The following is a 27488-nucleotide window of genomic DNA, read 5'->3' on the forward strand; positions in this document are numbered from 1 at the left end:
GCGTAGCGTTCGCGGACTGTTGGGAAGTCTGGCCAGTAGTCCTGCACTATCCAGCCCATGCTCCCTTCTCCAGCTGCTCACATGAGGAAGGGAGTGCAGGAGCCTTGGGATCCGCACTTACCCGGTTTAGGGGCATTTCCCACCCCTCAGCCATCAGGCTCCTGAACCACAGGGGACCACCTCACTCACCCCAACGCTGAACTGACTCTACGACCTAGAGACACGCTTTTCAGGACTCTGCATGTTCTCGATGTTTATTGTTTTTTATCAGTATGTGCCCAGTTTGCTTTTGGCACCTGGGTTGTCTGTCGTTCAATGTACTCTGATCGTCAAAGAGTGCATACATTTTCTCACTTTGAGATTCGTCTCCTCGCAGACAGCGCAAAGCAAAACCGAAAAGACTTGACAAGCATTGAATGTGCAGAGAGGAAACAAAGCTAATTATGCATTAGCAGTAAAAGTAAGCAAATGGCATTGAGAACGAGATCGAGGACTCGGCCCCCGCCTCCGATCCGCGCACGGTGGAGTACGTGCGGTGAAGCAGCGGGCAGAGCCGCCTCTGCCTTTCCAATTGGTGTTTAAATCGTCCGGGCTGTTCCTCGCTCTGAGACCCTGGCCCTGTTGCGTCGATATGCTGGCCTCCAATGCTGGCTCGAAGCGGTCGCAGACGCCAGTCGTTCGACAAATTGAGCAGAATGAAGACGTGTTAAGCCTCCTATGAGCCAACCTTGCACTGACGCCCGTCTGAGACCCTCGTCCTTCCTGATGCATTCATCTGCAAGACAGGTGGGAGAGTGTGTGACCCTGCCTTGCTCCAGACGATGAGGAAATTGTACCCCATGTTTCAACCATTTGACATTTCTACCCCAGAGATAAGAATGACCCTCTAACACCCTGTCTCCCCCCCCCCCACCCCCGTTGGCACTCACTGTAACTGTACAGTCACTGTTTCTTCACGGTGAGGGTCACTCACTGTGTAACTGTACAGAGTCACTGTTTATTCAGGGTGAGGGAGGGTCACTGTGTAACTGTACAGAGTCACTGTTTCTTCACGGTGAGGGTCACTCACTGTGTAACTGTACAGAGTCACTGTTTATTCAGGGTGAGGGAGGGTCACTGTGTAACTGTACAGAGTCACTGTTTATTCAGGGTGAGGGTCACTCACTGTGTAACTGTACAGAGTTACTGTTTATTCAGGGTGAGGGTCACTCACTGTGTAACTGTACAGAGTCACTGTTTATTCAGGGTGAGGGAGGGTCACTGTGTAACTGTACAGAGTCACTGTTTATTCAGGGTGAGGGTCACTCACTGTGTAACTGTACAGAGTCACTGTTTATTCAGGGTGAGGGAGGGTCACTGTAACTGTACAGAGTCACTGTTTATTCAGGGTGAGGGTCAATCACTGTAACTGTACAGAGTCACTGTTTATTCAGGGTGAGGGTCACTGTAACTGTACAGAGTCACTGTTTCTTCACGGTGAGGGTCACTCACTGTGTAACTGTATAGAGTCACTGTTTATTCAGGGTGAGGGAGGGTCACTGTGTAACTGTACAGAGTCACTGTTTATTCAGGGTGAGGGAGGGTCACTCACTGTGTAACTGTACAGAGTCACTGTTTATTCAGGGTGAGGGAGGGTCACTCACTGTGTAACTGTACAGAGTCACTGTTTATTCAGGGTGAGGGAGGGTCACTCACTGTGTAACTGTACAGAGTCACTGTTTATTCAGGGTGAGGGAGGGTCACTGTGTAACTGTACAGAGTCACTGTTTAATCAGGGTGAGGGTCACTGTGTAACTGTACAGAGTCACTGTTTATTCAGGGTGAGGGTCACTGTGTAACTGTACAGAGTCACTGTTTATTCAGGGTGAGGGTCACTGTGTAACTGTACAGAGTCACTGTTTATTCAGGGTGAGGGTCAATCACTGTGTAACTGTACAGAGTCACTGTTTTTTTCAGGGTAAGGGAGGGTCACTGTGTAACTGTACAGAGTCACTGTTTATTCAGGGTGAGGGAGGGTCACTGTGTAACTGTACAGAGTCACTGTTTATTCAGGGTGAGGGAGGGTCACTGTGTAACTGTACAGAGTCACTGTTTATTCAGGGTGAGGGTCACTGTGTAACTGTACAGAGTCACTGTTTATTCAGGGTGAGGGTCAATCACTGTGTAACTGTACAAAGTCACTGTTTATTCAGGGTGAGGGTCACTGTGTAACTGTACAGAGTCACTGTTTATTCAGGGTGAGGGAGGGTCACTGTGTAACTGTACAGAGTCACTGTTTATTCAGGGTGAGGGAGGGTCACTGTGTAACTGTACAGAGTCACTGTTTATTCAGGGTGAGGGAGGGTCACTGTGTAACTGTACAGAGTCACTGTTTATTCAGGGTGAGGGTCACTCACTGTGTAACTGTACAGAATCACTGTTTATTCAGGGTGAGGGTCACTGTGTAACTGTACAGAGTCACTGTTTATTCAGGGTGAGGGTCACTGTGTAACTGTACAGAGTCACTGTTTATTTTGGGTGAGGGTCACTGTGTAACTGTACAGAGTCACTGTTTATTCAGGGTGAGGGTCAATCACTGTGTAACTGTACAAAGTCACTGTTTATTCAGGGTGAGGGTCACTGTGTAACTGTACAGAGTCACTGTTTATTCAGGGTGAGGGTCAGTCACTGTGTAACTGTACAGAGTCACTGTTTATTCAGGGTGAGGGTCACTGTGTAACTGTACAGAGTCACTGTTTATTCAGGGTGAGGGTCAATCACTGTGTAACTGTACAGAGTCACTGTTTTTTTCAGGGTAAGGGAGGGTCACTGTGTAACTGTACAGAGTCACTGTTTATTCAGGGTGAGGGAGGGTCACTGTGTAACTGTACAGAGTCACTGTTTATTCAGGGTGAGGGTCAATCACTGTGTAACTGTACAAAGTCACTGTTTATTCAGGGTGAGGGTCACTGTGTAACTGTACAGAGTCACTGTTTATTCAGGGTGAGGGAGGGTCACTGTGTAACTGTACAGAGTCACTGTTTATTCAGGGTGAGGGAGGGTCACTGTGTAACTGTACAGAGTCACTGTTTATTCAGGGTGAGGGTCACTCACTGTGTAACTGTACAGAATCACTGTTTATTCAGGGTGAGGGTCACTGTGTAACTGTACAGAGTCACTGTTTATTCAGGGTGAGGGTCACTGTGTAACTGTACAGAGTCACTGTTTATTTTGGGTGAGGGTCACTGTGTAACTGTACAGAGTCACTGTTTATTCAGGGTGAGGGTCAATCACTGTGTAACTGTACAAAGTCACTGTTTATTCAGGGTGAGGGTCACTGTGTAACTGTACAGAGTCACTGTTTATTCAGGGTGAGGGTCAGTCACTGTGTAACTGTACAGAGTCACTGTTTATTCAGGCTGAGGGTCACTGTGTAACTGTACAGAGTCACTGTTTATTCAGGGTGAGGGAGGGTCACTGTGTAACTGTACAGAGTCACTGTTTATTCAGGGTGAGGGTCAGTCACTGTGTAACTGTACAGAGTCACTGTTTATTCAGGGTGAGGGTCACTCACTGTGTAACTGTACAGAGTCACTGTTTATTCAGGGTGAGGGTCACTGTGTAACTGTACAGAGTCACTGTTTATTCAGAGTGAGGGTCACTCACTGTGTAACTGTACAGAGTCACTGTTTATTCAGGGTGAGGGAGGGTCACTGTGTAACTGTACAGAGTCACTGTTTATTCAGGGTGAGGGTCACTCACTGTGTAACTGTACAGAGTCGCTGTTTATTCAGGGTGAGGGTCACTCACTGTGTAACTGTACAGAGTCTCTGTTTATTCAGGGTGAGGGTCACTGTGTAACTGTACAGAGTCACTGTTTATTCAGGGTGAGGGTCAGTCACTGTGTAACTGTACAGAGTCACTGTTTATTCAGGGTGAGGGTCACTCACTGTGTAACTGTACAGAGTCACTGTTTATTCAGGGTGAGGGTCACTGTGTAACTGTACAGAGTCACTGTTTATTCAGGGTGAGGGTCAGTCACTGTGTAACTGTACAGAGTCACTGTTTATTCAGGGTGAGGGAGGGTCACTGTGTAACTGTACAGAGTCACTGTTTATTCAGGGTGAGGGAGGGTCACTGTGTAACTGTACAGAGTCACTGTTTATTCAGGGTGAGGGTCACTCAGTGTGTAACTGTACAGAGTCACTGTTTATTCAGGGTGAGGGTCACTGACTGTGTAATGTACAGGGTCACTGTTTATTAACAGTTATGTTTTACGTTGCGGTACCTGTTTAGTCATTATGTCTGGAAATTCCCTTTGATCAAGTAGGACATTTGATGGCACTTTGGGAGGTGATGTGAAACAGATTGTTGGCGGTACACAGAAGGTGCCTCCTCTGGTTTCCACCCCCCCCCCTCCCCTGGCTCTAATGTAGTGACCTGTATTTAGATAGATGCACGTTATTGATCGCAAAGGAAATGCCAAGGAGAAACCCTTTCTTCGACATCGCATTCTTGCCAATGGCCGTCAGTGAGTGTTTTCGAGCTGCCTGTCTTCTCCCCCTCCTACCCACCCCTCACTCACTTTTGCCATCTTCCTCCCATTTGATGATCACGTGGATTTCTGGACTAAGGCCGCGTCCCTTTTAAGATGCAGGTGGGGCCCACCTACATTATGTGAGTGAGGTGGCTTCCCTTCCCCAGTGCCCCAGTCCAGATGACAGGGAGGGGTGAATTGACCGTGTGCTGAGGAAAGTTGTCTGCTTGCTGCCGGGCCGACGTTCAGTCTGTACTTTCGTTCGGGGGCGGGCAGGAAGATGCCGCAGCGCTATGGTCTCGGATTCCCTCCCACTGCCCCTATGCGAGCCCGTCGGCCAGAATCGCAGTCTCCTTTTCCGATGCCTCCGCCGGTTCACTGGACATCCCAGCGCCCAAGTAATCATGCTTGCAGGAAGTTATGTCGGGAATATTATCTCGGGGAGAGATTTGGGGAGGGACTGGTGGTATTTGGGTAGCATATTTCAAGAGCTCGAGGCCAGAAACCGAAGGTGTGATCCAGTATGTTTCCTGACAGCTGCTCAGAATAACCTTTGTCCTGACCGGGATCTCTTTCTTGGAAAAGAAAAAGCGGCCTGGAAACTGCGCAGCCTGTGAAACGTGAAGAGAATTCGAGCTGTGTGGTAACAGAGGCCACGTGCGCGGGGACGTTGCAGTCACTACGCGTCCGTGCGCCCGGACAGTGGCATGGCGCAGGGCGGGAGTGAAGGCCACGGGATTTAGGAGCGTAGTGAGGCCATTCAGCCCATCGAGTCTGTTCCACCAATCACGACAGGCTCCTATTCTTCCCGATTTCAACCCTGCACCTCTGAAACTCGTAACCCCCCCCCCCCCCCGTTCCAATCTCTGCCAGTCAGAGCTCCCACCACCCTCTGTGGCAATGAATTCCACCGTCTGAGTAAAGAAGTTCCTCTCCATCTCTGTCCTAAAGAGATGTCACTTCACACTGCAGCTGCTCCCTCTGGTCCTGAACTCTCCCCCCTCCCCGTAACCAAGCTTCCTCGGCCTTGCAGTGTCTGGAGTCGGTGAGACCCGCTCCCCTCTCCTCTGAACCCCACGGAACCCGGGCCAAGGGACGTCGAGCACTGCTCGGAGGCGGAGGGAGGGATGGGAAGCCTCGGACGCCTGCAACCAGAGGGTTGCCAGCAGAAGTGGTGAATGTGGGTTTGATGGTCACCGTTTGCGAGAAGCTTTTTGCTGATACGGGCGTAGAAGGGCAGGAACAGGCCATTCAGCCCACGATGTTGTGCCGAAACAGCTAAAAAGTAAATCAATGCACCCCCCTTAGAAATTAATTCCTCCTACCTACCCAATGTCCGTAGCCCTCCCATCTTCCTCACATCCATGTTCCCGTCCAAACATCTATTACAGGCTTCTAATGTATTTGTTTCCGCCACTCTCTGAGTAAAAAAACTTGCCCTCTCATCCCCCTTGACCCTACCTCCTCTCACCTTCAAAGCATGCCCTCTGGTGTTAGAAATTTCAACCCTGGGGGGACAGATGCTCCCTGGCCACTCTCTCCATGCCTCTCATAATCTTATATACCTCCGTCAGATCTCCCCTCAGCCCGTGGAGCTCCAGAGAAAACAGCCCAAGTTTACCCAGCCTCTCGTGATAGCACGCGCCCTCTAAACCAGGCAGCATCCCGGTAAAACCTCTTCTGCACCCTCTCCAAAGCCTCAGTACCCTTCCTACAGTGGGGTGACCAGAACTGTACGCGGTACTCCAGAAGTGGCCCAATCGGAGTTTTATAAAGTTGCAACCTAACCTCTTGACCTTTGAACGCAACACCGTGACTAATGAAGGCAAACGTTCCTAAGCCTCCGTAGCCAGCCTTCTGACTCGGGTAAAGAGGGCCGCGGTCGAGGTACAGGTCGATGGGGCTGGGTGCAATGTCCAGCACAGACTAGATGGGCTGAAGGGCCTCTGTTCCGCCGTACTCTGCGATCGTGAGGTGCGTTTAAGGGCGTGTGGGAGACCCTCACGAGGTTTCAGTGTCTTGAAGGCAGTGAGGTATGCAGAGCTGGGGCAGGTTTGTTGCCAGGCACAGTTGCAATGGGCTGAAGGGCCTCTCCCCACAACGTCCACCTGCAGGAGCTTGGGAAGGTGGCGAGTCAGGTGGTAAAATGGAGGTTGAGGCCTTTGCAGTGCAGATCGATGGGGTCATCGGGAGCTGAGGTGGGGAGGGAGCTGTGGAAGACTCACTCCGAGAAGTAATCCTGGGAAGATTTGGGAATGCTTGGATTTGGAGGCTGTGCTGGGGACTTTAAACATTTGCTCAGAGTTCCCAGGCTCTCTCAGCCTATCCCTGCCTCCCCTCGTGAATTGAGAAATTCCAGCTTCATGAGAATCTGCTGGCAATGGTCCGGCAAAGTCTTGGCAAAGCGCCCCCGCCTCCTGCCCGCCCCTCCCAGGCCACTTGTGTTCGGCTGAGGGAAGTGGGAGGAGGCGGCCTCATTCAGAACCTGGCTGCACTTTCCCACAGGCAGACGGAGCCTGACGCAGTCACGGTCCCCTCCTCACAAGCAACAGCCCGCCCCCCCACCACCACAACGTTTGGCTTTGCGCAATCGTTCCATGGTCTGGTGTCTGTTCAAATGACATGTTTATCGTCTTATTTTCAGCATGTGTGTGTCTCTCTCTCTCTCTCTTTCTCCCTCCCTCATTCTCTCTCTGTCACGCTCTCTCTCCCCTGAAGCCCCGCCACCTTTTTACCCCTCGTCCATTGCTCTCCCCTGGTGGGCCTGCCTGGGTGGTGACCACATTTGGAACATTGTCAGCAATTCCGGGCCCCGTATCTAAGGAAGAATGTGTTGGCGTTGGTCCTGAAGAGGTTCACCAGGATGCCCCGGGAAAGAAAGAGTTAATGTGTGAGGAGCATTCTACAGCTCTGGGCCTGTACTAGCTGGAGTTTAGAAGAATGAAGTGGGTCGGGGGTGGGAATCTCATTGAAACCAATTATATTGAAAGGCCTCGATAAAGTGGATGTGGAGAGGATGTTTCCTATAGTGGGGGAATCTAGGACCAGAGGACACAGATAGAGTGGATGTGGAGAAGATGTTTCCTATAGTGGGAGAGTCTAGGACCAGAGGACACAGATAGAGTGGATGTGGAGAGGATGTTTCCTATAGTGGGGGAGTCTCGGACCAGAGGACACAGAGTGGATGTGGAGAGGATGTTTCCTATAGTGGGGGAGTCTAGGACCAGAGGACACAGATAGAGTGGATGTGGAGAGGATATTTCCTATAGTGGGGGAGTCTGGGACCAGAGAACACATAGAGTGGATGTGGAGAGGATGTTTCCTATAGTGGGAGAGTCTAGGACCAGAGGACACAGATAGAGTGGATGTGGAGAGGATGTTTCCTATAGTGGGGGAGTCTGGGACCAGAGGACACAGATAGAGTGGATGTGGAGAGGATGTTTCCTATAGTGGGAGAGTCTAGGACCAGAGGACACATAGAGTGGATGTGGAGAGGATGTTTCCTATAGTGGGGGTCTCGGACCAGAGGGCACAGCTAGAGTGGATGTGGAGAGGATGTTTCCTATAGTGGGGGAGTCTAGGACCAGAGGACACAGATAGAGTGGATGTGGAGAGGATGTTTCCTGTAGTGGGGGAGTCTAGGACCAGAGGACACAGATAGAGTGGATGTGGAGAGGATGTTTCCTATAGTGGGGGAGTCTGGGACCAGAGGACACAGATAGAGTGGATGTGGAGAGGATGTTTCCTATAGTGGGGGAGTCTAGGACCAGAGGACACAGATAGAGTGGATGTGGAGAAGATGTTTCCTATAGTGGGGGGGTCTGGGACCAGAGGACACAGACAGAGTGGATGTTTCCTATAGTGGGGGAGTCTGGGATAACAGGGCACAGCCTCAGAATATCCAGACGTCCCTTTAAAACAGATGAGGAGGAATTTCTTCAGCCAGGTGAACCTGTAGAATCTGTTGCCAGAGGTAGTGGCCAGTGGCGCAATGAATAACGCGTCTGACTACGGATCAGAATTTGTTGTCGGAGACAGCTGTGGCAGCCAAGTGTTCCTCATTGGTAAGGGCTTCTCAAATAGTCATGCAGTGCAGAAACAGGCCCTTCTGCCCGTCTAGCTCATGCTGACCCAGTCTTCTGACGAGTCTGATCCCCCTGCACCTGTGCCAAGCGCTCCCACCTCTCTCATCATTGGAGAATTGAATGGCAGCGCAGACTCGATGGGTGAATGGCCTAATTCTACCCCTGTATCTTGTGGAATCACCAGTATTTGGGCCTTGGGACGGGTCGGGGACGAGTGGGGGGTGTAGAAGAGGCTGAGGGGTGGGATTAAGTCTGAGTACAGGTCTCTATTGTGTTTGAGGCCCAGGCTTCTGTCCCAGTTACATAACCTCACCTGGAAGGAGGCCCAGTGGCTTTGGTGTTTGACAGTCCTAGTCTGGTTTTGCTCTGCGTCTGCTTTCCCACACGTCTCCTTCCGCTCCCCCCACGTGCCTCGATCCTTCCTCTCGAAAGGGGAAGTGAGCAGCCTGTGAACAGTTAATTCCGCAACCGCTCCAAGCCCCGGGCCTAGCCGTCTCCTCGGGCGGAGGTCGGAAGGGAGGGTCGATCTGGTCTGGGCGGAGGGTCCCACGAGGAGTTGGAGAGGGCACCCTTCGGGTTTGGGACCCCTGGGCCTTTGTGAATGGAGAGTGGTTCTTTTTTAAACCTCCCCCACCCCCGGAGACAAATTCCTGACAGGATATACTGGTTATGTTCGGGGATTTGCCAGTGTTGGCGGAGAGGTTTAAATGTCTGGGGGCACCCTCAAATTTCTATACTTTCTTGTGGCAGGCCATTCTTCCCATTGTGTTGGTGCTAGCTCACAGCTCAATCCCATTCCCCCGGTGCTTTTCTATGGTGTTTTCTCCTGCTGCCCCCAGAGTCGAGTCGCAGAGCACTTCAGCACAGAAACAGGCCCTTTGGCCCGTCTAGCTTCAGGTGTGCAGGGAAATGTGTCATCTGTGTTGACGACCAGCATGCCCCAGGGTGTGCTGGGGTGGGGGGTCGTGCAGCCCGCGAGCGTCGCTGTGCACTCGGTCAGCAGGATGACCCAGAGCGTGACGAGCAGCATCAAACGAGCCTCGTTCCTCCCTCCCTCACTCCCCCTCCTCCAGTCCCAAAGGCAGGCCCTGTCTTCGGCCTCCCGAGCAGAGTTGGACTTGGGCTGGCAGGAATCGGGCTTCGACTTCGCCAGCGGACTCGGAGATCCGCTGACTCGGGCTCCGGTCAACGGCCCCGCCTTCCGGGTTGTCCGCACCAATCTGTTATACTGCGTTGTCCCATTGAACCTCCAAGACCTTCCCACCCCGAACTTCATCAAGTCTACATGTATACTGTCAAACCAGACATTTCTACGGACCAGGATGTAAAGACTGTAGTACACGAACCACACAATACTTAAGAAAGTAAGGATAAAATCTATAGATGAATGGTGCATTGACTGTCCTGTTGTACATACTATTTATTACAAATTACTATAAATTGCACCCTCAGACGGAAACTTAACGTAAAGATTTTTACTCAAGTATGTGAAGATGTAAGATATAAAGTCAATTAAAAATAAATAGTACATAAATTAAATATTGCAAGGTATGGAACAGATTAACTGGTGACATTTTGAATGCGATGCGGCAGGGAGTTCAGAAGCCTGACGGCCTGGGGGAAGAAACTGTTTCCCATCCTGACCGTTCCTGACTTTATGCATCAGAGTCTCCTGCTCGATGGTAGAAAGTCAGAGAGGATGGATGGGTGGGATCCTGGATAATACTAAGGGCCCTGCGTACGCAGCACTCCTGATAAATGACCCCGATGGACGGTCGGGAGACCCCAATGATCCTCTCGGCCGTTCTCGCAGTCCTTTGTAGGGACTTCCGGTCCGATGCTCGGCTGCTCCCAGACCAGATGGAGATGACGCTCTCAATGGTGCTCTGTAAAGATGGGGGTGTGGGGGAGCCTTGCTTGCCTCAATCTCCTTAGGAAGTTGAGGTGGTGCTGTTTAAAGTAGGTGGTGTACCTGCAGCTAAAGTAGTAGTAGAGAGAGAGAGAGAGAGATAAGAGTCCAACAGGCCCCTTGGGCCACGAATTCCGTGCTAGGCCTCAATTCAAGTTTAATTGCCAGCCATGCATAAGTACTCATGAATACAGCTAGAGGAGACGGTGGTACTCCAGGACCAAGATGCAAAACACAGTACGGACAGTCACAGACAGGGTAAGGTACACACAGCAGGTACAAGGTGACAAGCCGTATAAAATTATAGGTGAGATACAGCCGCGCAGTACAAGAGGCCCATTCGAGCCCTGAACGTCATCGCGGCCATGTGCCGTTGACCTCAAAGCGGCCTGTCTTCTGCCGAGCGAACACTGGGGGGCAGCGTCGCTTCCATCCTGGGCACTGATCCCAGTGGAGCTCTCCGACTCCAACGCCCCTCTCCTGGCAGCTGTAAGCAGGCGACACCGCGGCTTGAGGCCTACTCGTGCATACAAGATGGCAAGCACATGTGGAAACACGTACAGCACACTGGAGGAACTCAGCAGGTCGGGCAGCATCTGTGGAAACGAACAGTCAATGTTTCGGGCCGAGACCCTTCGTCAGGACTGAAGAGGGAGGGGGCAGGGGACATATAGAATGTCGGTAAAAGACAGCCATGTTAAAGGTAGTCCAGACCCCGAGTTCTTTGGCTGCTGCAGAGATCCGCAGTCAACCACATCACCCGTCGCTCGCTCGTTCGCGCTAATCCCATTTTGTGTTCTTCCCCACGTTCCCATCAACCTTTTCCTCTCTCACTGAGGGGGTTTTCAAGTTCCACACACAGGTGGGAATCGAACCCGCCAGGCGCGAGGCGATGGCTCTACCCGCTGCCCTACTGAACTGCCTGAGATAAAGTGTAACAGTGGGTTTAAAGTAGAAAATCTCGACGTGAGCTGGGACATGACGGCAACCAAATTCGTTGGTGATTCACTTCTGGGATGAGTTAAGAGCTAGTTAATGGCACTGGGCCTGAATAATCGAGTGCGATTAATCTGGTTCTAACCTGAGGGCAGAACCTCCAAAGGAAGGACGTCCCTTCCATACAGTGGGTAACTTCTCTCAACTCAACTCTGAACTGATTCCACAGATTCACTTTCAAGGTCTCTGCGATTGATGTTCTTGATATTATTTATTAGCGTTATTTACATTGGTGTTGTTCTTCTGTCGATTAAATTGTATTTTGGTTCTACTGTGAATGCCCTTAAGAAAACGAATCTCTGGGTGGCACGTGGTGGCATACACTCGCCTTGCTAATAGATTTACCTCTAACTTGGGGGGGGGGGGGGGAATCGATCGAGGCGATGGCACCAGGTGTAAATCTGCCTCACGATCCCCCCCCCCCCCCCCCGGCTCCGGTTCGAATCCCGATACGTGGTGTCTGCGCGCTCTCCGTGTCCGTGTGGTTTCTTAGAGCCGTAGAATGGGGAGACCCTTCAGCCTGCACCACCTGTGCTGTACAAAATGCCAAATCAAATCAAATCTCTTCTGCCTGCACTTGATCCTCCAATCCTGCCAAGGGGCAGGAGTTCCAGGAACCATCAGGTTCAGGAGCAAAGTTCAAAGTAAGTTTGTTGTCAGAGATCATACACGTCACCACATACAACTCAGATTCATTTCCCTGCGGGCATCCTCAGCAAATCTATAGAGTCGTAACTGTAAGCAGGATCAGTGAAAGATCAACCAGAGTGCAGAAGACGACAAACTGTGCAAATGCAAAATTAAACAAATAGCAATAAATAACGAGAACATGAGATAAAGAGTCCTTAAAGTGAGATCATTGGTTGTGGGAGCATCTCAATGGATGAGTGTAGTTAACCCTTTTGGTTCAGGAGCCTGATGGTTGAGGGGTAGTAACTGTTCTTGAACCTGGTGGAGCGAGTCCTGAGGCTCCTGTACCTTCTACCTGATGGTTAAGGGGTAGTAACTGTTCTTGAACCTGGTGGTGTGAGTCCTGAGGCTCCTGTACCTTCTACCTGATGGTTAAGGGGTAGTAACTGTACCTGAACCTGGTGGTGTGAGTCCTGTGGCTCCTGTACCTCCTTCCTGATGGTTAAGGGGTAGTAACTGTTCTTGAACCTGGTGGTGTGAGTCCTGAGGCTCCTGTACCTTCTACCTGATGGTTGAGGGGTAGTAACTGTTCTTGAACCTGGTGGTGCGAGTCCTGAGGCTCCTGTACCTTCTACTTGATGGTTGAGGGGTAGTAACTGTTCCTGAACCTGGTGGTGCGAGTCCTGAGGCTCCTGTACCTTCTCCCTGATGTCAGCAGTGAGAAGGGAGCACGGCCTGGGTGATGGGGGTCCCGATGATGGATGCTGCTTTCCTATGAAATATGGTTGGGAGGGCTTTACCATGATGGGCTGGATCTTCTTGGGCCCTTTGCTCCCATCGATGACCTCCCACCTCCATCATCCTCTCTGCTGAGCCAGTCTCTCGAGGGTGACCCCCATCGTCGAACGTTCTCTCCTCTGTGCGTTCTTTGGACATCCCGTTTCCGCTCCATCCTCACGCCTGCCCGGTGACGCTGGCTGGCTTCCTCGATCTCCAGCCGGCCCGCCTCCATTCCCGTTTGCGTATTTGCATCTGTGCCGGCCTACGATGATGGGGTGCCCTGCCGGGTACCCAAGCTGGATATGGAGTGAGGTGGCAAAAGGGCTGCTGGCAGTGTTGGATCCGTGGCTTCCCCTGAGCTGCCTCGCGTGCCCACTCGACGATGAGGCCCTTCTCTGAAAGTCGATAGCGCGGCTGGAGTCGGTCTGCGTTCCCGAAATCCGCGGTACGGGGGATCGGCTTTGCCGGAGCCCTGCCGGCTGGGCTTGACCGCTTCCACCTCTCATGAAGGGGCCGCGGGCTTGGACTTCGAGAGGTCAAAGCTGTGCCCGCACCAGCCGCTCCCCGCGAGGAGTTTGTACGTTCTGCGCAGGTTTGCTCTCCTGTTCCCAAGCCATGCGCGGGTGTGCTGTGTCGGCAGCCCGCCGGCACGATTCGATTTGCTGCAGGCGGTGCCTTTCCCCGCATTAGGACATGCATGTGACGAATAAAGCTGATCTTTACCGCCCCTGAGAAAGCAGCCCGTTTGTCTGACCACCCCCCCCCCCCACTGTGACGCCAAGTAAACCTCTTCTACTTCCTCTACAGTCCCTCCTGTCGCGGGGCGGCCAGAACTCCACACGATCGTCCGAGTCCAGGATCGAGCCTGGACCCAACACGTCGAGGCAGCTACAAAGAAGGCACAACAGTGGCTATATTTCACAACGTGTTTGAGGAGATTTGGTTTATCACCAAGGACTCTTGCAAATTTCTACAGATGTACTGGGGAGAGCCTTCTAACTGGCTGCTTTGCCGTCTGGTATTTGGCGGGCGGTGGGCTACTGCACAGGGTCGAAAACGAGCTGCAGAAAGTTGTAAACTCAGTCAACTCCATCACGGGCACCAGCATGCAGAACGTCTTCAAGGAGCCATGCCTCGGAAAGGCAGCGTCCATCATTAAGGACCCCCACCACCCAGGACATGCCCTCTTCTCATTGCTACCCTCAGGGAGGAGGTACAGGAGCCTGAAGACACACACTCAGCGATTCAGGAACAGCTTCTTCCCCTCTGCCATCAGGGAGGAGGTACAGGAGCCTGAAGACACACACTCAGCGATTCAGGAACAGCTTCTTCCCCTCTGCCATCAGGGAGGAGGTACAGGAGCCTGAAGACACACACTCAGCGATTCAGGAACAGCTTCTTCCCCTCTGCCATCAGGGAGGAGGTACAGGAGCCTGAAGACACACACTCAGCGATTCAGGAACAGCTTCTTCCCCTCTGCCAGCAGGGAGGAGGTACAGGAGCCTGAAGACACACACTCAGCGATTCAGGAACAGTTTCTTCCCCTCTGCCATCAGGGAGGAGGTACAGGAGCCTGAAGACACACACTCAGCGATTCAGGATCAGTTTCTTCCCCTCTGCCATCAGGGAGGAGGTACAGGAGCCTGAAGACACACACTCAGCGATTCAGGAACAGTTTCTTCCCCTCTGCCATCAGGGAGGAGGTACAGGAGCCTGAAGACACACACTCAGCGATTCAGGAACAGCTTCTTCCCCTCTCTCGTCAGATTTCTGAACGGACATTGAACTCATGAACACTACCTCACTGCTTTTTTTTTTGCACTATAGATTCAATTTCTCTTTTTAATATATATAGAGAGTAAATTACTGAATTACAGTAAGTAATTCAGTTTTTGTGTATTGTACTGTTGTATAACAGCTAATTTCACGATGTAGGCCAGCGATATTAATCCTGATTCTGAATCGGGACCTCCCTCATCCCAGCACTGTGCGGAATGAGTGGGTTAATTGCCCCCTGGTGTGGGGCAAGGGTAATTTGGAGGGGGGGATAAGAGGGAGTTGAAGGGGGTATAGCTACAGGGGGTGATTAGTGGGGCTGTAAACCCAGGAGGGCGTCGAGTGCCCTTGGATCCTCCCCCTCAGTGACGGGGAGGTGACCGGAGGGGGTTCCTCGCTGCTGAAGAACGACGGACGTGGTACTGCGTGCCAGGGACAGAGACGCGCCCTTCGCACGCAGGTACCGCGGGACGAAATAATCAGGCTCGCGGTTCAGCTGTTGGAGACTCTCACTTCTTAAAAAAAAAAAGAAATTATTCATTTTTACGGGAGGTGGGCATCGCCAGCTAAGCCAGCATTTATTGCCCATCCCTAGTTGCCCTTGAGAAGGTGGTGATGGGCTGCCTTCTTGAACCACTGCAGTCCCTGAGGTGTGGGCACACCCACAAGTGCTGTTAGGGAGGGAATTCCACAACTTTGACCCAGAGACAATGAAGGAACGGCGATACATTTCTGAGTTAGGATAGTGGATTGGGACTTGGAGGGGGATTTCCCAGTGGTGGTGTTCCCGGGTGTCTGCCACTCTTGTCCTTCTTAGATGGTAGGGGTCGTGGGTCTGGAAGGTGCTGCCTTGGGAACTTCGGTATGTTGTTGCAGTGCATCTTGTAGATAGTACACACTGCTTTGATTCATTTATTCATTCATTTTATTTAGTGATACTGCAAGAATTAGCTCCTTCGGAGATACTCAAACCACCCCATCTGGCGCCAGCAACCCCACAGCCCCGATTTGCCCTAACCTCGTCACGGGACCATTACCATGACCATCTAACCTTTGGACTGTGGGGGGAAACCAGAGCACGTGGGGGAAAGCGTACAGAGACTCATTACAGGGGGCGCCAGGATTGGACTCTGCTCTTCCGACACCCAGAGCTGTGATAGTGTTCCACCCCCTCCAGTTGGGAACAACAGACTTTAGCTGTCATGGCGGAGTAGCTTGCTGCCTTTTTGCTCGTGGGTGGAGTAAAACTGATGGGTATTCGTCCTCCCTCAGTGATATCGTAACCTCTGCCTCCGATGTGTGATAATATTAGCTTCCCCCCCCCCCCCCCATGAGCTGGGGCTGGGAGAGGCAGATACATTGGGAGCGTAATGACCCTAAGGTACACCTGTGCACCTGCTCGTTTATGCAAATATCTAATCGGCCAATCAAGTGGCAGCGACTCGATGCATCAAAGCATGCCGGCACGGTCAAGAGGTTCAGTTGTTGTTCAGACCAGACGTCAGAACGGGGGAAAAAATGTGGTCAAAGTGACTTTGACCGTGAAATGCTTGCTGGCGCCAGATGGGGTGGTTTGCGTATCTCAGAAACTGATCTCCTGGGATTTTTCACACACGACAGTCTCCAGAGTTTACGGAGAATGGTGCGAATTTTTTTTTTAAAACAGCCTGTGAGCGGCGGTTCTGTGGGTGAAAAAGCCCCGTTAATGAGAGAGGTCGGAGGAGAACGGCCAGACTGGGTCAAGCTGACAGGAAGGTGACAGCAACTCATATAACTACCCGTTACAACAGTGGTGGGCAGAAGAGCTTCTCTGAACGCACAACGGGTTGAACCTTGAAGTGGATGGGCTACAGCAGCAGAAGAACGTGAACGTACACTCGGTGTATACGTACTTTGAACTCTGAAACTTCTCCGGAGAAGTAGGTGGATGCCAGGTGTGTGGAGGGCTGCGGGTCGTGGGCCGATTGGATCGTCGGAGGAAGGCGAGGGTTAATCAGTCGTGTGGGAGGGGCGGCGAAGGAAGGCGGCGTCACTCGCTGGGAGCTTCTCGAGTGCACGGCACAGATTAGAAGCGAGCTGTGATTTGTTCCACACTGATTGTCACGTCGATGCCAAGATCTTCAGGTCAAAGTCTGTTTGCACTGACAGGGAGGATACCAGGGCCTGAACGGCACGGGTGGGGAGGGGCTGCGGAGACAGCGGGCGCACAGTATCGACGACCGTAAAGCGCAAGACCAGAACCAGGCCATTCAGCCCATCGATTCTGTTCTGTCATTTGATCGTGGCTGATTTTAATCTCCCTCAACCCCATTCGCATGCCTTCTTCCTTTGATATCCTTACCAATCAGGAATCTATTAACCTCCGCTTTCAATATACCCAGTGACTTGGCCTCCACAGCCGCCTGTGGCAATGAATTCTCACTGCTGCCATCAGGTAGAAGGTACAGGAGCCTCAGGACTCGCACCACCAAGTTCAGGAACAGTTACTACCCCTCAACCATCAGGAAGGAGGTACAGGAGCCTCAGGACTCGCACCACCAGGTTCAGGAACAGTTACTACCCCTCAACCATCAGGCTCTTGAACCAAAGGGGATAACTACACTCATCTATTGAGATGTTCCCACAACCAATGATCTCACTTTAAGGACTCTTTATCTCATGTTCTCGTTATTTATTGCTATTTATTTATATTTGCATTTGCACAGTTGTCTTCTGCACTCTAAAAGATCAACCATCGATCCTGTTTACAGTTACTTTTCTGTAGATTGGCTGAATATGCCCGCAGAGAAATGAATCTTAGGGTTGTATATACTGACATATATGTACCTTGATAATAAAATTTACTCTGAACCTCTGTGGACTGTGAAGTTCAATAACCTCTGGCTAAAGAGATTCCTCCTTGTCGCTGTTCTAAAGGGATGTCCTTCGATTCTGAGGCTGTGCCCTCTGGTCCTAGACTCCCCCACTTGAGGAAACATCCTCTCCACATCCACTCTATCTGTGTCCTCTGGTCCTAGACTCCCCCACTATAGGAAACATCCTCTCCACATCCACTCTATCTGTGTCCTCTGGTCCTAGACTCCCCCACTATAGGAAACATCCTCTCCACATCCACTGTATCTATGTCCTCTGGTCCTAGACTCCCCCACTATAGGAAACATCCTCTCCATATCCACTCTATCTGTGTCCTCTGGTCCTAGACTCCCCCACTATAGGAAACATCCTCTCCACATCCACTCTATCTGTGTCCTCTGGTCCTAGACTCCCCCGCTATAGGAAACATCCTCTCCACATCCACTCTATCTGTGTCCTCTGGTCCTAGACTCCCCCCACTATAGGAAACATCCTCTCCACATCCACTCTATCTGTGTCCTCTGGTCCTAGACGTTAAATGCTCCGGTTTCCTCCCGAATTCCAAAGAAGTTAGCGTTAGTGATTTGTGGGCGCGCCAGGTTGTCGCCAAAATTGCGGTGACCCTTGAGGGTTGTCGATTTCGATGGGCACGTGGCAATGCAATAGAGTACAAGAGGGCAGCACAGACCCTTCGGCCCAGGATGTTGTACTAACCTTTTAACCTTCTCCAAAAATCGATCTGACCCTTTCTCTCTTAACCCTCGACACCCAACCGAACGAATCCCTTCTGCCTGGGCCCTGTCCGTCTCCCTCCATTCCCGGCAGACTCGGCTTCCAATCGAAAGAATCTATTAAACTCCCCCACTGTATCTGTGGCCACCACGATACCGGCTGACTGTGGGTCTCGCGGTTTAAAACTGTTCTTCAGGGGATAATTTGCGGTGGCCTGAACTAGTTGCAGTCACACTGTCGACTGCGTGGCACAGGCCCTTCATTCACGGTGGCCATATTGCCCACCTAAGCCAGCCCCGTGTGCCGTGTTTGAACATAAGACATGCCCTCTTCTCATTCAGGGAGGAGGCACAGGAGGCTGTAGGCACACACACACTCATTGTCCTGGGAACAGCTTCTCCCCCTCCGCCATTGGATTTCTGAACGGACGGTGAACTCGTGAACACCATCTCTCTACCTTGTCCTCATTTTGCACAATTTATAAAACTTCTTGTTGTAACTTGTAGTAATTTCTAATGTCTTGCACTGCACTGCCACTACAAAGCAGCAAGTTTCACAAGATCTGTCAGTGTTACTAGCCCTGAGCAGAAGAGATTCTGCAAATCCTGGAAATCCAGAGCAGCTTATACAACGTGCTTGAAGGAATTCAGGCTGGGGGCCCCTCCCCTCCCCTCCTCCCTCCCCCTCCTCCCCCCCCACCTCCTCCCCCCCACCTCCTCCCCCCCACCTCCTCCCCCCCACCTCCTCCCCCCCACCTCCTCCCCCCCCCCCCACCTCCTCCCCCCCACCTCCTCCCCCCCCACCTCCTCCCCCCCCACCTCCTCCCCCTCCCCCTCCTCCCTCCCTCCTCCCCCCTCTAACCTCCCCCCTCCCTTTTACCCCTCCCCTCAACTTTCCCTTCCCTTTACCTCCCCTTCCCCAGTTTCCCCATGCCTTTCCCCTTCCCTCCCCCCCCAATTGAAGCAGACTGTCGGTGTGTGTGGGGAGTTGAGAATATGGAGGCCAGATGCTGGGATTTCTCTACGGCAGGCTCCGATCTGTGACCCTCCTCCCCCGCTGACAGGAGACAGCGTTCTGGGTTGTGTGCCCTCTGGGCCAGCCTCTGCTCCCTCTCATCTCGAGAAAACCGCACTTGACTGTAAACGAGCCCAGCCTGGCTCGCTGCCACCTCCCTCTGACAAGCACTTATGCGAAGTTTGCATGTGGTTACTGAGGCCTGCTTTTTGTTGTTGTTCCTTGCATTTAAGCCACTTCCTATTTGGGGAACTGATTTTTTCCCCCCTTTCCCTGTGTGTTTAGTCTCACCGGATTCTTTGTGTTAAGATTCCCGAATTTTTCCCTTGGCCAAGTCTTCCTTAATCGTGGAATGGTTCAAGTCCTGGCTGCTGGTCCTGGTCCTCCTACATCCCAGGATGCTTTGAGTCTCTTCCCAGTCGGAGCAGGCCAGAGAGAGAGGGATTCCTGCTCCTCCATCCCGAAATGCTCCTTCCTGCCCAGTCCGGTTATCCTGTGTCCTGAAAGGCATCCCACCCCACCCGGCCTCCATGGTCCTCCTCCACCCAGAACTTCTCCCGTCCCGGGGTCTTCTGAGACCCCAGCGCACTATCGGTCTACTTTCCGATAGGTTTCTGATCTAAATTATCTCCATTACCCCCGTCGAAAGGTCCCTGCCCGAAATGCCGGCTGTTTATTTCCCTCCATAGATGCTGCCTGACCTGCTGAGTCCGGCCGGCTGCGTGCTCCGCTCCGGATTTCCGGCATCTGCTGAATCTTTCGGGTCTGTTTTCCGGGCAGTTTGTTCTCCGCGACTTGGGGTTGCCCGAGGCCCTCTTGAAACCTTTCCCAGGGTGGTTGTCACTCGCTCACGCCCCTGCTGGTCAGCCCTTGACCATCCCTGGCCCGACGCAATGTAGGAATCCGCCCTGGACCCACGTCTCCCCATTTCCTAGAAAGCACTGTAAGCTACCCTTCATTCTAGGATTGTCTTGGGGGGGGGGGGGGGTAGAAGAGACGATGTTGATGGTGTGGGGCTCTCTCAGGGCTGGCATTGTCCTAGCTTGCATGCTGGCGGATCAGCGTGTAGAATTGATAATTTTCTTGTGGTTTAGTGTTCCTCTGCTTAAAATTGTAATACGATTTACTATTGTAATTTTTCCGGTATTTGTAGTATAACTGATTCAATGTTTTAGAACACAGAACGTTTTTTTTTTAACTCAGTGGTGGATGCCTGGAATGTGCTGCCTGATGTGGCAGATTTATGAGAGGCTTTTCAAAACGTTTCCAAGGTACGCTTAATGTCAGAGAAATGCATACAATATACATCCTGAAATACTTTTTCTTTGCAACCATCCTCGAAAAGCAGGAGTGCGCCCAAAGGATGAATGACAGCTAAACGTTAGAACCCCAAAGTCTCCTTCCTCCCGCGCGTAAGCGGCAGCAAGCACGATTTCCCCCCCCCCCCCCCAACACTGGCAAAAAAAAGCATCGGCACCCACCACCGAGCCCGCAGGCGTGAGCAAAGCAACAGCAAAGACTACTTGTTCGCCCGGTATTCGACATACCACAGGCCCTCTCTCACCCTAATAAGGGAGAAAGAGGTGTCTCCGTTTCACAGCGAGAGGGGAGACATAACAGGCAACGCGCTGGCTTACGATGTTAAAAGTCTGTTGCGTGGCTTTTTCCGAGCTCTTGTGCCCAAAGATCTCGGGTCCCTGGGCACGCGGCCTTAGATCTTTCCCTCTCCCTCGACACAACGATCTCATGCCCAGACGCCGACCTCCGATCCCCTCCGTCTCCAGAGCCACGAAATCTCGGTCCGCTGAAGGCAAGCATCGCTCTTAGGCCGAGCCCTCGACGTGCCGAATAACGGCCGTTCGTCAAACCCCGAGAGCGGGTCCCGTTCCCGCAAAGAACGGTAGTCAGCGCATAACTCCAGGCCAGGGTCTTCAAAAGGACCCTGAAAGGGAGAAAATAGAGATATTAAAGATGGAAATAGATCTGTTTCCAAAGATGCAAGCAAAGGAGTCGTCGTTAGGCGCCATTGATCCTCCTGAGCTTTTAAGAGATGTTTGGATAGACACATGGATGTGAGGAAGATGGAGGGATTGTAGAACAGAGTGATCTAGGAATAATGCTGCATAGTTCCCTGAAGATGGAATCTCAAGTGGACAGGGTGGTGAAGAAAGCTTTTGGTGTGCTGGCCTTTATAAATCAGAGCATTGAGTATAGGAGTTGGGATGTAATGTTAAAATTGTACAAGACATTGGTGAGGCCAAATTTGGAGTATTGTGTACAGTTCTGGTCACCAAATTATAAGAAAGATGTCAATAAAATAGAGAGTACAGAGGAGATTTACTAGAATGTTACCTGGGTTTCAGCAACTAAATACAGAGAAAGGTTGAACAAGTTAGGTCTTTATTCTTTGGAGCGTAGAAGGTTGAGGGGGGACTTGATAGAGGTATTTAAAATTATGAGGGGGATAGATAGAGTTGAAGTGGATAGGCTTTTTCATTGAGAGTAGGGGAGATTCAAAGAAGAGGACATGAGTTCAGAGTTGAGGGGTAAAAGTTTTGGGGTAACATGAGGGGGAACTTCTTTACTCAGAGAGTGGTGGCTGTGTGGAACGAGCTTCCAGTAGAAGTGGTAGAGGCAGGTTCGATATTGTCATTTAAAGTAAAATTGGATAGGTATATGGACAGGAAAGGAATGGAGGGTTATGGGCTGAGTGCAGGTCGGTGGGACTAGGTGAGTGTAAGCGTTCGGCACGGACTGGAAGGGCCGAGATGGCCTGTTTCCATGCTGTAATTGTTATATAGTTAGTGTTTGGGTGTTTCTGATTTGCTTTTTAGCTGGGTAGGCAACTGTGGCTGTACTGTCCTGTGTCCTATTCCAGCACAGTACAGGCCCTTCGGCCCACAATGTTGTACTGACTCTTTAACATGCTCTGAGATCAATCTAACCCTTCCCTCCCACATAGACCTCCATTTTTCCCTATCGTCCATTTTTCTATCCGGGAATGTACCTAATGCATCTGCTTCTATCACCATCCCTGACGGTGCGTTCCACTCTCTGTGTGACACGCCTACCTTTGACAGCCCCTCCCCAATACTTTCCTCCAGTCACCTTAAAGTTATGTCCCCTTGTGTTAGCCGCTTCTGCCCTTGCTAGAGCTGTTGGGAGTGGTTTAAGCTAATATGGCAGGGCAACGGGAGCCAGGGTGATAGAGCTGAGAATGAGCCAGCAGGTTTACAAGTAGACGATGGGTGTAACATGAACATAAGGAAGCACAAGCCAATGATTGGGTACAAATGCAGTCAGAGCAAAGAGTTAAATTGTACACAGAGGCAAAATTCAAAAGGGCAAAGAATACAGGACTGAAGGTGCTGTATTTAAATGCACATAGCATTTGGAATGAGGTGGACTCGTGACGTGATTAGAGATTGGTCAGTAGGACATTGTGAGCATCACAGAGTTGTGGCTGAAAGAAAGCCAGAGAAATAAGAAATACTTATTAAAAGAAATATTTTGAATCGAAAGGTCAGGCAGGAAGTCTTGGGCTCTGTTGGTGAGACATGGAATTACATCTTTAGGAAGAGGTGACAGAGGGTCAGAGAATGTTGAAATTTTGTGGGTGGAGTTAAGAAACCGCAAGGGTGAAAAAAACCCCATTATGGGAATCATACACAGGCCTCCAAATAGTAGCCAAGATGTGGGGTTGAGATTGCAAAGGGGGCCGGGAAAGGCTTGTAATAAGGGTAAGGACACAATTGTAACGGGGGGCTTCAATATGCGAGGGGATTGGGAAAATTAGGTTGACGTCGGATCACAAGAGAGGGAGTTTGTTTAATGCCTATGAGGTGACTTTTTAGAGCAGCTTGTGCTTGAGCCTACTCGGAAAGGTTATCATAGCTCCGGTGTTGTGTATTAGTCCAGATTTTGTTAGGGAGCTTAACGTAAAGGAACCCTTCAGAGGCAGTGATCATAGCATGATTAAGTCCATACTGCAGTTTGAGAGGGAGAAGCACAAGTCAGATGTATCAGTATCGCAACGGAATAGAGGGAATTTCAGAGGCATGAGGGAGGAGTTTTCCCAGGTGGACTGGAGGATACCGATGGGGGTGACAGCAGAACAGAAATGGCTGAAGTTTCTGGGAATAGTTCACAAGGTGCAGGATAGATATGTCCCACAGAAGTCGTTCTCAAAATGGCAGGGGTAGGCAACCGTGGCTGACAGAGGAAGTTGGGGACTGCATAAGAGCCAAGGAAAGGGCATATAAGGTGGCAAAAGTGAGTGGGAAGTTGGATGATTGGGAAGATTTTAAACCCAACAAAAGGCAACCAAAAAAAGCTACAAGAAGGGAAAAGATGAAATATGAGAGTGGACTAGCCAATAATGTAAAGCAGGATTTGAATTTTTTTTTTCATTTATATGAAGAGTAAAAGGGAGGTGAGAGTTGATATTGGACCACTGGAAAATGATGCTGGTGAGGCAGTAATGGGGGACAAAAGAAATGGCAGATGAACTTAATGGGTACTTTGCATCAGTCTCCACTGTGGAAGACACTAGCAGTGTGCCAGAGGTCCGTGAGTGTCAGGGAGCTGGAGTGAGTGTCGTTGCTATTACAGAGGAAAAAGTGCTCGGCAAACTGAAAGGTCTTGAGGTGGATAAGACACCTGGGACAGATGACGACATCCCAGAGTCCTGAGAGAGGTTGCTGAACTGACGCATTGGTTGTGATCTTTCAAGAATCACTTGACTCTGGCATGGTCCCGGAGGACTGGAAGATTGCAAACGTCACTCTGCTCTTTAAAGGAGGAAGACAAAAGAGAGGACATTATAGGCCAGTTAGCTTAACCTCAGATGCTGGGAAAGTGTTAAGGAGTCTATTATTAAGGATGAGGTTTCGGGGAACTTGGAGACCAATGATAAAATAAGTTTCTATAAAGGGACATCTTGCCTGAAAAATATATTAGAATTCTTCGAGGAAGTAACAAGCAGAGACAAAAGGAGAGGCAGTGGATGTCACTTACTTAGTTTCTCTGAAGCCATTTGATAGGTGCCACAAACGAGGCTGTTTAACAAGATAAAATCCTATGGTGTTATGGGAAAGATTTCTGGCATGGGGAGAGGAATGGTTGACAGACAGGAGGCAGTGAGTGGGAATAAAAGGGGACTTTTCTGATTGGCTGACAGTGACTAGTGGTGTTCCTCAGGGGTCAGTATTGGGACCGCTACTTTTCACGTTGTTTGTCAGTGATTTGGATAATGGAATTGATGGCTTTCTTGCAGGTGATATGAAGATAGGTGGAAGGGTAGGTAGTGCTGAGGAAGCAATGCATTGCAGTAGGACTTAAACAAGTTTTTAAGAAGAATTGGTTAATTTACGGGCTGAGTCTGCGGTAAAGAAGGCAAGAGCTACTTTGGCATTTATTTCAAGAGGAATGGAATATAAAAGCAAGGAGACAATGTTAAGCCTTTATAAGGCACTAGTCAGGCTGCACTTGGAGTTTTGTCAACAATTTTGGGCTCCTTATCTCAGAAGGGATGTATTGTCATTGGAGAGAGTCCAGAGGAGGTTCACGAGGATGATTCCAGGGGATGAAGGGGTTAACATACGAGGAGTGTTTGGCAGCTTTGGGTCTGTACTCACTGGAATTTAGAAGAATGTGGGGGTGGGGTGGGGGGAATCTCATTGAAACCCACCGAATGTTGAAAGGACTCGATAGGGTGGACGTAGAGAGGATGTTTCCTCTGGTGGGGGTATCCAGCCTCAAAATGAGGGGCAACCTTTTAGAACAGAGGTCAGGAGGAATTTTTTTGGCCAGAGAGCAGTGAGTCTGTGGAATGCTCCGCCACAGGCTGCGGCGGAGGTCAAGTCCGTGGGTATATTTAAGGCGGAAGTTGATCGTTTCCGGATCAGTCAGGGCATGAAAAGATATGGCGAGAAGGCAGGTGTTTGGGGTTGAGTGGGATCCGGGATCGGCCATGATGGAATGGCGGAGCAGACTCGACGGGCTGAATGGCCTAACCTCTGCTCCTACGTCTTATGGTCTAAAAAGTCACTGGCTGTCCGCCGGATGTCAGTCTCTCTTCATCTTGTGAGTGAATGTATGAGGGCCTCTGATGGTCGGCAGTGACCATTCTTATTGTGTCCTCGCTGTCTAGGTGCTTAAACCGGGACTGTACGATATGGAGAGCGAGCTGTTGCCCGTGCAGCAAGCTCCCCCTCTCCACGCATCGGATGAACCCAAAATGAACGGCAGAGACCGACACAGTTTGGCACCAGCGGCGTCGCAGGAGTTGCTGGTCAGCGTTGAACTCAACTGCCTCAGGGACTCCACCCCCTGATTTTTCCCTCGGGGTTCACTCCCGAAGCCTCCCCCTGTGAGGTTTGAGGTCAGAGTTTTCCTTCTCCTAGATGAGCTGCCGACCGCGGCCGACGAGCCCCATCTGCCCGAAGCGACTGGTTTTAAGACCTTTGCCGCTTCTCCTGTCAGTAGAAACTGCTCCACCTGGCTCAGGAGCTGAGCCACACGTGAAGGCCAGGAGCTGGACTTGGATGTCAGAGGCTGTTTGAGACGAACGCCATTGGGAGCATTTGATAGGCAGTGGGAGCTTGTCCCCATTACCACCCCCAGCTGTAACAACCTTAAAGAACTTGTGCACCTCTTTCGTACATTTCTCATCCTCCTTTGGTCCAAAGTTCAAAGTAAAATTTACTATCAGAGTACACACATGCAGCTCTGGGATTCATTTACCTGCGGGCATCCTCAGCAAATCTGTAGAACAGTGACTGCAAACGGGATCAGTCAACTATAAACGTCAGGAGCTGTAAACAAACTGCGCAAATGCAGATAATAAGTAAGTAGCAATAAATAACGAGCATGAAATAACAAGATAAGAGTTTGTAAATTTGTTCTCCCCTTTTGTTCAGGAGCCTGACCGTTGAGGGGTAGTAACTGTTCCTGAACCTGGTGGTGTGAGTCCTGAGGCTCCTGTACCTCCTTCCTGATGGTTGAGGGGTAGTAACTGTTCCTGAACCTGGTGGTGCGAGTCCTGAGGCTCCTGTACCTCCTCCCTGATGGTTGAGGGGTAGTAACTGTTCCTGAACCTGGTGGTGCGAGTCCTGAGGCTCCTGTACCCCCTCCCTGATGGTTATGGGGTAGTAACTGTTCCTGAACCTGGTGGTGCGGGTCCTGAGGCTCCTGTACCTCCTTCCTGATGGCAGCAGTGAGAAGAGAGGGGGTGGTGGGGGTCCCTGATGACGGATACTACTTTTCTATGCCAACATTTCATGTAGATGTGTTCAGTGGCTGGGGGGGCGGGGGGTGGGGGGGCTGGTGGTTCTGTTATCCACTACCTTTTGCGGGATTTTCCACTCAAAGGCATTGGCGTTCCCGTACCAGGCTGTGACGCAGCCAGTCAGCACACTTCCCACCTCACATCTGTGGAAGTTTGCAAACACCAGAGGGCATATGTACAAAATTAAGGGAGGGAAGTTTAGGGGAGACATCAGGGGTAAGTTTTTTTTACACAGAGGGCTGTGGTTGCCTGGAATGACTTGCCAGGGATGGTGGAGGCTAAAACATTAGGGGTATTTAAGAGCCTCTTGGCTCATGGATGAATGAAAAATGGAGGGTTATGGGGTAGTGTGGGTTTAGTTCTTTTTTTTAAAGGATTATATGGGTCGGCACAACATGGAGGGCTGAAGGGCCTGTACTGTGCTGTAGTTCTATGGTTTTCGATGACATGCTGAGCCTTTGCAGACTCCTGAGGAAGTAGAGGTGCTGCCGTCTTTCTTTGCAATTATATTTATATGATGGGTCCGGGACAGGAGACACCCTCTCCTCGTCTGGGCCTTCCCTCAAGGTCTCCGCCCTGCAGTGAGGCAGCCAGAAGCTGGTCAACGGCCCAGCGGGGTTTTAGACAGTCTGAACCTGTTCGTTTTACTGCCTGTACGTCCCTGCCTTAATTTAACCCGGCGCGCTGTTCTGTGGGTGGGAAGGGTTTCAAACAATATTTCCCGAAATTCTCTGAGCTCCTGTAACCACCTGGTTTCCCCTCTTCCCCCCACCAGGAGGTCGACCTGCTGGATATCTGCTATATCCGGGACACGCGGACTGGACGGTTTGCCAAAATACCCAAGGTAAGTGACCCTTGACCTTTGCCCTGTCTCCTTTTGACCTTTGGGCCTTGGCTTCACTGAGCATC

At 51.0% G+C, this 27488-nt stretch overlaps 1 protein-coding gene across 1 annotated transcript in view; it reads left to right on the forward strand.

Annotated features, from left to right (window-relative positions):
• The window catches only part of LOC140717682 (1-phosphatidylinositol 4,5-bisphosphate phosphodiesterase beta-3-like), a 112639-nt gene that overhangs the window by 21204 nt on the left and 63947 nt on the right, over positions 1–27488 (forward strand). The window contains exon 3 of the mRNA XM_073031324.1: positions 27355–27423. Coding sequence (XP_072887425.1) covers positions 27355–27423 — 69 coding nt within the window. The remainder of the gene's footprint in view (positions 1–27354; positions 27424–27488) is intronic.

The sequence above is a fragment of the Hemitrygon akajei genome, chromosome 28 (genome assembly GCF_048418815.1).
Source record: "Hemitrygon akajei chromosome 28, sHemAka1.3, whole genome shotgun sequence".
Lineage (NCBI taxonomy): Eukaryota > Metazoa > Chordata > Chondrichthyes > Myliobatiformes > Dasyatidae > Hemitrygon > Hemitrygon akajei.